The sequence below is a fragment of the Cottoperca gobio genome, chromosome 24, assembly GCF_900634415.1.
Source record: "Cottoperca gobio chromosome 24, fCotGob3.1, whole genome shotgun sequence".
Taxonomy (NCBI): domain Eukaryota; kingdom Metazoa; phylum Chordata; class Actinopteri; order Perciformes; family Bovichtidae; genus Cottoperca; species Cottoperca gobio.
In genome coordinates this window covers 3,668,888-3,678,887 of record NC_041378.1, presented here as the reverse complement: position 1 = coordinate 3,678,887, position 10,000 = coordinate 3,668,888, and the positions used below count along the sequence as shown (strand labels likewise).

The following is a 10,000-nucleotide window of genomic DNA, read 5'->3' as shown; positions in this document are numbered from 1 at the left end:
ATGCTTTATTTTCTCTACTTTATTAATATCATTACTATGTTTCACTATAAATTATATAAACATTGTATGAACAAAATCATATGTAAGCAAAAAGTAAATTTAACCCCTGCACTCCTGTAATAAAGTGATATATATTATTATATATATATATATTAAGATCAATATAATTGTTCACATTAATATATATTAAATATATATATGTATATATATTAAGATATATACATATTAATATATACATATATTAATACAACATTGTTCACTTTAATATAATATTAATATATCTATATATATTAAGATTATATTACATATATATATATATATATATATATATATATATATTAATATATATATTAATATATACATATATATTAATATATATATATATTATATATATTAATATTAATATAATTGTTCACTTTAATATATATTAAATATATCTATATATATATATATTAATTATATATATTAATATATACATATATATTAATATATATATTTATATTAATATAATTGTTCACTTTAATATAATATTAAATATATATATTAATATATACACATATTATTAATATTTATATACATATATCCCAGTAAACAGAGCTACAGGTGCTCGCTCTACATATTTATCCATCACTGTGACGTCAGTGTTTCTGCTGGTCTCGCGCCGTCTCCCTCTTCCCCATGACAACGACAGATTTCTAGCATCGTCGTCAGAGGACAAACCGTTAGCTCCTTCGCTCGCGAACGACTCGTAACGAATATTAATGTAAAATATCGTGTTTTACATCAATATCACGGAGAATTACTTCATGTAGGAAGGCCGTGTGTTGCTGCGTGGATGTGTCGGAGACCAGCCGGAGGCAGAGGAGGGAGACGCCGCGGGAACAACATGGCTCTTCTTCAGCATCCCCGGCTGCTGCTCGCCTGTGTTGTGTTGTTGAGCGCAGCCCCGACCGACTCCCGGTCTTTGCCAATATCGGATCTAAAATCCAAAATAACCGGCGTGGAGGAGCTCCTGGAGGAGTTCCGCAAGCAGCTCCAGCAGGACCAGACGTACAAGGCAGCAGGCGACGTGATTGACTCCTGTGTGGGCGACTTCAATGCCGTCGGGGAGCGCATCATCCGAGCCAAGGCCTCCATCGAGCAGGGGGCCACCTTCCTGTTGGCCCCGGACAGGGTGTACACCTGGAAGGACTGTCTGCACGCCTGCTGCTCCCAGCCCCACTGCACCGTGGCGGTGGTGCAGCAGGACCTGAGGCAGCCCGGGGACAGCCTCAGCTGCTACCTGTTCAACTGCACCTACAGGAACAAAAATGTCTGCTCCTTCGCACCGCAGCAGGGCTTCACCACATACAGCCGGACTCCCAACACCACGCAGGGACACCTCCCTGCTCCACCCGGCGGCTCCGCGCACAGGCCCGGGGAAGGACGTCCCGAGGAGGTGGATACACAAGGTGGGAGATTACAACCACCTGAATATTAAAACCTGCAGGGCACACTTTAAAGCTTAATTAACTAGTGCTTAAGTGTGGTATAACACACTAGTTATAATCAACTAATCACTATGGATGCTATAACAATAACTATAATAAAGTGTGTAAGTGTGTTTCCACCTAGTTCAACTGAAACACTGATGATCAAAATAACATACAGTGGTAAAATGGTTCATCAACTGTCAAATAAAGCACATTTTCAAGTAAACATACTAAATATTCTCTTGTTTCGACTTATATAAGTTGTATATCATTCTTAACTGAATATCTTTGTGTTTTTTTTATTGTGAGTCAGACAAAACAAGATATCAGAAGACGTTACTTTTAGTTTTTAAGGAAATTGTCACTGCTTATTTTCTGAACATTTATAGAGTTGCGGCCTTAAATAAGCACAATGTTAAAATGTTTAAATGCACCTCCCAAAAATAGTAAAGATATCTCACTGCGATACAGGGATAAGAGCATATTAGTGGAATATAGTGAAGTGAAACAGGATATATAGTGACAAGAAGGATTATAATTGAAATAGAGTAAGCATGTAGCCTCTATATTAGCATGGTGTGTGATTCTGCAGATGTGGATGAGCCTCCTCGCAGCGATGCTGGACAGGATGTGGTGATCCAGCTGCCCACGGACTGGGCCGTCCTGGATGGGCGAGACAGCGTGGACGACCATGAGATCGACTACTATGAATGGACTCTCGTCAAGGGGGAAACAGCCATCAATATGAAGGTCAGTGAACACTAATAGACATTTTGCAGTGAAATGATTGTATGCAGATTAATTCGGGTGCTCCATCTGAGAGTGAAAGCCTGAAAACATACAGGAATAATGGCTCTATTGTTCTTCTCTCAGGGATCCGTCCAGTTTGATACCATATTAAAATGTGCTTATCTGTAAGGAGGCACATGAACAATATTAAGATGAATGTTACAGAGATATTCCGGGCATTGAAACATGTCAAAGACATACAAAGCATACCATTACACACCGGTATCAGATTGCCTGTTTGTATTAGTGAGTCAACAGGGCGGCTTGTGGCCAGAGCTCCACAATCCTCGCTGTACCAACAGAGATAAGAGTTTATTACGTGCAAACCTGCCCAAAGGACAGCAGCCATGTTGGATCCTGCCCTTTGTTCACTGCCTCAGAGGCAACATGTAGGTCACCCTACAGCATGCTCTGTGGGTGATCCTGAGTCTCTGAGGAAAGATGTATTCATCCCTTTAGCACCACAAGATGTATTAGGTCATTGTGCATAATGATGTAAATGAACTGTTTTATGGTAATATTGGATTTTATGTTATTTTTGCATCAATCGGATGAAATACTTTGATTTTTCAGGTATTTACTTTGCTGGATTAACCAAAAAGACAGTATTTGGTGGTTATTTTGTCCCAAAAAATGTGTATATTGTGTATAAAAACTACATTTACTTTAAAAAAAGGATTGAATCCATATTTTAAATGTTGTTTTTTTTTTTATATATGTTTTGTTTTGCATTTTGTTGCCTCCATTAGACCCTAAACCAACAGAGCACTCCTCAAAAATCCTTTAACTTTGTCTTGGAAGAGGATAAATGTATTGCTACTAGAGACCAACGTAGAAAGGTCTCAATCTGTGCATATGTGATTAATGAAAATCTGATCATTTTTGCGTTGAAGGCGACACATCCAGGGCTGCTGAAGATCAGCGGCCTGCAGGAGGGCGTCTACTCCTTCCAGATGACTGTCACAGACACAGCGGGCCAGAAGAGCTCTGACAACGTCTCCGTCACCGTGCTGCCACCAAAACACCAGGCAGAAGGTGAAGTGTTCACCAAAACATTTATCTGCGTCGTGTTTTTGTTGTGAGCTCCTTTCAAGGTTATTGTTTAAGAGGTGCATGTGTCAATATATTATAATGTTCAATGATTGTTTATCTCAACCGGCACTAATGCTGCGACAACATCAGCGATCATATACAGCACTTTACCGTTCTCAAACTAATGAAAGATTTGTTTTGCGGTGCAAGGCTGTAACTTCCTGTGCCCACAGTGTGTACAGGTTTCTGTTCAAAGTACCAATTCAAGTGTGATGACGGCTGCTGTATTGACATCACTTACGCCTGTGATGGGAAGCAACACTGTACTGACCGCTCGGACGAAGACTTCTGCCCAAAATGTAAGAAATGCATGTTGTGTTTTTGTCATGGTGAATGCACAGTGTTGTTTAATCTCTTGTATTATCAGGATCAGTTGAATGAAGGAAAAGCCTTTTATTGACCTGCTCACCATTCATTAGTCTTTCTGTGATTTCTTCAGTTGACAACAGGAACAGCAACAGGAAGTCAGTGACCCACCCTGCTGACCTGCCTGCAGCCCAGACAGAGGAGGCGGAGGATGGCTCCATGCTGCAGACTGGGCCCAGAAAGACCCTCGAGAACATCCTTCCACCTCAGGACAGGAGCCAGGCCGCTCCCCCACAAAGTCCCAGTCAGCAGGGGGCTTCAGCCAGTCAAGGTAATGTTGTGTTGATGTTTGATGCACTTTATTCACACTCACAGGCAGGGTTGGGAGGGTCACTTTAACCATGTAGTCAGTAACTTAGTCCAAGTATCACAATATTAAAGTGACGTTACTTTTGGATTACCTCAAAGCCATTCGCCATTAGTTTGTTTGTTTTACTTACTATCTGTTCAAATGTCTGCTTAACAATCCGATCCTCCGTCACTGTGTCATTAGTGCACTGTCCCTTTGTAAAGACGCAGAGAGTGTTATTAGTTCATGTCTGGACATAGAAGCAGATGGAGCCCCCGTAGGCAGCCATGGAGTCATAGCACTGAGCTCAATGCTGGCGAAGCCACAGGGACACTCAGCATTCCCTGGGAAAGCAGCTCTCTGCCTGCGTCCCCTCTGAGTGCTGGAACAAAGCCCCTCTGTCCCCTCCGCCATCTGATCCCTGAATCAGGCTGAGACTGACCAAAAGGGCTTCTCCCCCCGCAGGTATTACATTCTCAGGAGTCTTTATGTCACGAATGCTCAGTCTTGGGTCTTATTGCTTGGCTAACTACGAGGATACCTCAGTGTTTAAGAGAGAGAGGAAGTCCAGACGTTCAGGTCCAACGGGCTGAATGACTTGGAGGCTGCTGATGATGGTTTCAGCGACGATACTCGAGGCGTCCTGTTGTCACCTGATGTATTCATGTGTTTCATTATGACGTCGTACCTGAGTGAGTCCATGTGCCGATCTGTGTGCTTTATGTTTCACTAGCTGAAAGTTAAGTTTCCTTTTATTCTCGGGGACAATAAAAAGTTGAAGTTGAAGTTGAATGGCATCGAAGGCGTCTTCAGATTGCTTGTTTATCAACATCGTCGATAACCTTTTCTCTCGATCAACTAATGCGTTCAGCTCTGCACGCCGTGTGAGGCAGTCTGATGTGTGAAACATCAAACTGTCAAAGTAAATCAAACGTTCTCTCTCTTGCCGTAGATCCATGTGCTGCAGCTCCGGTGGTCGGACCCTGTAAAGGCACCTTCCCGCGCTGGTATTATGACCAAATTGCGGGAGAATGCAAACACTTCCTGTATGGCGGTTGCCAGGGCAACCATAACAATTTCCTCCAGGAATCGGACTGCGTCAGTGAATGTATACAGAAAGGTGAGAATCTGCTTCTTGTCCATTTCCTTTTTTAATATAAACATAAATCTACTATAATTAGTACTTTTCTTAACGTAAACATCTTTTAGGTCCAGCTTTCAAACCGGCGACTGTGGCTCCGCCCATCACCAAACAGACTGAGATAGGTAAAGCCATTTCAATAAAACTTTATTGACATATCAGTAAGTGTCACCTGTCTCTAAATCTAAATTGTGTTTGTATCTTTCATGGAAGCTGCCCCTAAAGTCTCCCAGAGCCAAGCAGAGAGCGACGTCTCCATCTCCAAACCATTTCCAGTAATAGGAGGACATCCAGTACCAGAGTCAGGTAAAGTTTAGCTTTATATCACTGCATCGTGTCTTATGTGTACCTCTTCCTAATGTTCTTCTTGGCTGCCGTTTCCTCCTGAAGGTGCGATCCTTCCTCTGGCTCTCGGCCTAATCATCACCACTCTGCTGCTGCTCATGATCGGCTGTCGTCTCAGACTTGTTCGACACAAGCTGAAGAAAGCGCGACCCCTCACCACAGAGGAGTCCGATTACCTCATCAACGGCATGTACCTGTAGCCAATCAGCCGGGGGGGCAGCAAACAGAAACATGGTTGTTGTGCCCTGAGCCAGGACTTTTTGGATTTGCTCTCCCAACTCTCTGCTGTCATGAACGTTTCTGAACATCCCCACGCTGACTGGTAAACCCGCTGCTGATAGATGCTGCCTTCAAAGCCATCGTCATATATTCAGATGCTTGTTCATTCATATTTATGTTGTTTTAAGAAAATGTCATTGTGAATCAGCCCCAATGACTTCTGGGAAACATGCAGTGCAACGGACTCTTTGTCCCCTTTTATTCAAATGTATCGCACAAAGATATGCTGTATTCCTGCCACCGGGTGGCACTAACGCGGCATGTGTGTGCTAAACATTTGACCTAAGTTAACTTCCTGAAGGTGAAGTTTCTCAGAAGCATATAAAGCCATAGCAAATTCTATCGGTCACAATCTATTCCTGTTCTGTTGCATATGTTTCTTTAATAAGCAAACTAATGTGGAGTATCTACTATATTTGCACACGTGTATTCCCTCAAAGTGCTGTCTTTCATGTGAGATATTAAAGTTTATTATATATCAAACACCTGTGCAATCTGTTGACAAAGTAATCTAGCGAGCAGTGAGGTTGTTAGGGGTCTACACTCCACATGATGTGTACTTAATATTAATAGAAATATACAAATCATTCTAAATGAGCAGAACGTTCTATAAACAACATTTTGTGAGGTTGTGCTTAAAGAATCAATACTCCAAAAAACATAAGCATCTCTTTATTTTCATGTGCCATTCCAGAAAGTGTGAAAGCCAAACCACAAAATAAAATGAGCTTTTTGATTTCAAGAACAAAACAGACATTCATTTGCTTTATATTGTTGGGAGTTTATTTTGGCAAAGCAGTGACTAACCCGTTTAGTAAATGCCTGCGCAAGTTGTTAAATGCAACACGAAGCACAGCCGTGAGTGTGCACGTGTGTCGGTGTTATTAGTGCTCGGCTCTCTTTGGAGTAGTGTTCAGTATAATCCAATGCGTTGCTTATTCTATGTGTAGCATGACGTAAGAGTGCTGCACATCTAACAGGATGTGTTGGTTACTTCAGCCATTGTGTGTTCCTAATACTGCTGCCAGGGGAAAAGCTCATATGTTAGCAGAGAAGTCTACAGTTGGATGATCTCCTCACACACAACGCGCACCCCCACACACACGCTGTAGCTACCCAAGTTATTCGTCATTGTCCGGCGTCCCTCCTACATTCAGCTTTGATGCTGCTGAAATGTAATACTGTAAAAATGGCTGATTGCAATTCAAAATGGTGAAAAAAAAAACCCCCACACATCTTAAAATCCAGCAGTTAAAAAGAAAATGCAACCAAAAAGATGCAGGTCTGAAAAATCTAACAAAAAGCCGTCTCCAATATTTGTGTGCTGAGCTTCAAGCAGTCTTTCTTCCCAGCCCGCCTCGGCTGTCTGTCAACGCGGATACTCTAGTCCATCGTTAGACTTAAACAAAAAGGAGCATGTTTTGTTATGCTTTCACCGTCATGGCTGTTGGACCCCATCCGAGTCGTCTCCAGGTTCAAACTTAAAAAAGGTGGATTATGGGCGGTGTTTCCTCTTCAAAGTTCATCCCTGTGACAAACACAAGTCAAATGTTAGAAAAGAGACACGAGAAAAACAACAATCCTCCCGTCGTGCAAACACAAAGTCGAGAGTTACGACGGCATGCAAACAGTTATTGGTTTTTGTCCTACATCTCACAGAGTAGAAGATCAAACAGAATAGTCTGGGGGGGGGGGTTTGGTTTTAATGTATTTGGAGGAAAACCAAATTGACAAAGAAGCCATGCTCTTGAAAACAAAGCATACGTCTTCACAACCGCTTGCTATTTCAGTGTTTTCTTTTCGTGTTTGAGTTTCAAAACAACCATCACTTCAAATTGCATTCGGCAGGCAGGTTTTATTCAACCAATTTGGAACTGGGGGGTAAACATACAGCGATGAAGGAAACGTGCAGCTAGTTGGGTATGGTAGTGGAAGAAGCAAAAAAAATGTCAACAAGCAGCAAAATGAAGCCCCTTGTGATCCATATCCTGCTCCAAGCCACACCATGTCACCTGTGCCACTGTGAGAAGGAGAGAGAGAGGGGTAGGAGGGGGAGAAGGAAGTCACTTCCACCTGGACCACTGCTTGTCTTTGTCTGTTAAAGGCACATAAATCACCCCCATCAAGGGCTTCATTTTGGTGCTGCCGTCCTCCAGCTTGTCGTATTGCTCCAGCATCTGGTTCCCCCCCGCCGGGGCCGACGGGCAGAATCAGCCGGCCGCCGGGCTTCAACTGGTCCAGAAGCTGTTCAGAGAAACAAGGTGTGGAGGTAGTGAGGGGATCGGACCAACACTCATTTAACATGTGTGGGCAACGTGACCTCGATCATCGGCTCTCAGACACTCACAGCCTGGGGGACGTTAGGAGCTGCTGCACCGACATGGATGGCATCATAAGGCGCTTCCTCAGTAAGGCCCATTCGCCCGTCTCCCACTGAAACACACACACACACACACACACACACACACACACACACACACACACACACACACACACACAGTTAAATGTAACAACTTCTGTGCTGGCAGCGCTTCTTAATGCTATATCTGACGTTGTTCCACAGCTCAAAGATACAAAGATACAAAGATACAAAGCTGGATGACACAGAGAAAAGAAATCCAACAATATTTCAATGACAAGTGATGTCTTCAAATAGTTTATTCTGATATCAGCCAAAAACAAACCTCTTCCAATGCTACTTTTTGACATCAAACAGTTTATGTCTTGTTAAAGTGAGGGCGCAATGAGCTGCAGCTGCAGCCCCCACCTTTTCATCCTGCAGAAACTCTTTGTCTGCTCCTTTCTCGGCTCTTTAGCTTGGAGTCACTTCCTTTTTATAGTTTGTATAATTATTTACAGACCACATTTCCAAATACAGAATCTATAGCAGCATACAGAAAGTGTCTAAATAAACACGTCCCCCCCCCCCCCCCACGATCTGTCAAAACATGGTAGTTGGAACTCACTGCTCAATTATTCAACAGTCTACTGAGCTACTGGATCTTTGGTTCCCCACTGAAGAGAAGATAGCAAGGACTAAGGAGCATTACACCGTCTGCTTTTATAAAGTCTTACCTATTAGCCGGATTCTGCCCGATGTTATCAAGCTGGGGTCGTCTTTCTTCACATTGGTTACAGAATCGTCCACCAGCTCTTGGATGTGATCAATGCCTATAACTTTCCCTTTAGCACCCACCTGTAAAAGCACAAGAGGGAGCAATGGTGCTCAGTTCATGCAACAACAGAAACATCACACATCATTCAGAATGCCACCAAAGAGAAATCGTATGCGTTTACCCGTCATGTGTGGCTCACCATTCGTGCGAAGCAAACGGACAGGATCCCACTGCCGGAGCCGACGTCTAGAGCTTTGGCCCCCTCATACAGCTGGTCATGTAGGAGCTCCAGGGCGTAGGCGTGCTGGGTGGAGGGAGAGGAAAGAGCATTACGACCCATCACTCAGCCTTCATGTTGCATCTGACACTAGGCAGCACATCTGAGGGGTACAGCTCGCTGGCCAACATCTCTACTCGTCTCTTGCCGTGTCTGGTGGCATCATAAAGTTATCAATATTCAGTGTGTTGACAAAGCTGACATGCCAACACTCAACAAAAATATCGATCTGTTGAACTGCCATTGTAATCCACTTACATTTGGAACACAAAGGGGAACTATATTTGTATTCCTCTCGACTACTACTGCACAAATGTCTGAAAGGGTTTTAAAGTCATACCATGTGTGGGGCGCTGATGGTCGCTTGATAGCCTTTTGGTTAAAAGAGAGATCTTGTTAGTTCATCCCTTGTGATACCAGACTGTGCTGCGATGCATAATCGATTACAGTAGGAGAGCAGACGTACCTATTGACTGTGGCGAATCCATGTAGGGATTACACCTGGAGAAATGGGCTCGGTCTGTGGCCAGCATGACTTCATAGACCTTGTCGGACTTAATAATGCCATTTTCTGGTGACGCAAAAGAGTTTGAGTCACTGTCTATTAAGGAAACATGAACAAGTACAAACACCAGGCCGGATTATATTACATAATCTCGCTGCAGACGCAACTAGAAAGACATAAAAGGAAAATAACATACAGGCAGACAGAGAGCATTCTGGGATATTAGGAATTACACAACCAACAACTAGTTCTACGTTTTGGGCCCCTGCAGTCAGCATGTCAAAGAGTCCTTGGGCAAGATACTGAACCCCAGATTGTTCCCGATGGCC

General features: G+C 43.0%; 2 protein-coding genes across 2 annotated transcripts; one reads left to right on the top strand and one right to left on the bottom strand.

Moving 5' to 3' along the window:
• Window positions 1-666: 666 nt before the first annotated feature.
• On the top strand, window positions 667-6,256 carry LOC115003837 (low-density lipoprotein receptor-related protein 11-like). Its single transcript, XM_029425777.1, has 9 exons — window positions 667-1,451; window positions 2,065-2,222; window positions 3,155-3,296; window positions 3,527-3,652; window positions 3,793-3,990; window positions 4,961-5,128; window positions 5,218-5,274; window positions 5,363-5,455; window positions 5,540-6,256. Exons 1-9 carry the CDS (start codon window positions 836-838, stop codon window positions 5,692-5,694), a joined length of 1,713 nt encoding a protein of 570 aa, XP_029281637.1. The 5' UTR covers window positions 667-835; the 3' UTR covers window positions 5,695-6,256.
• A 946-nt stretch (window positions 6,257-7,202) lies between these two features.
• On the bottom strand, window positions 7,203-9,791 carry LOC115003838 (protein-L-isoaspartate(D-aspartate) O-methyltransferase-like). Its single transcript, XM_029425778.1, has 7 exons — window positions 9,633-9,791; window positions 9,507-9,538; window positions 9,089-9,193; window positions 8,849-8,969; window positions 8,121-8,206; window positions 7,786-8,017; window positions 7,203-7,301 (listed from the first exon to the last, which is right to left on the bottom strand). The coding sequence occupies exons 1-7, from the start codon at window positions 9,697-9,699 to the stop codon at window positions 7,255-7,257; spliced, it is 690 nt and encodes a 229-aa protein (XP_029281638.1). The 5' UTR covers window positions 9,700-9,791; the 3' UTR covers window positions 7,203-7,254.
• Window positions 9,792-10,000: the final 209 nt, after the last annotated feature.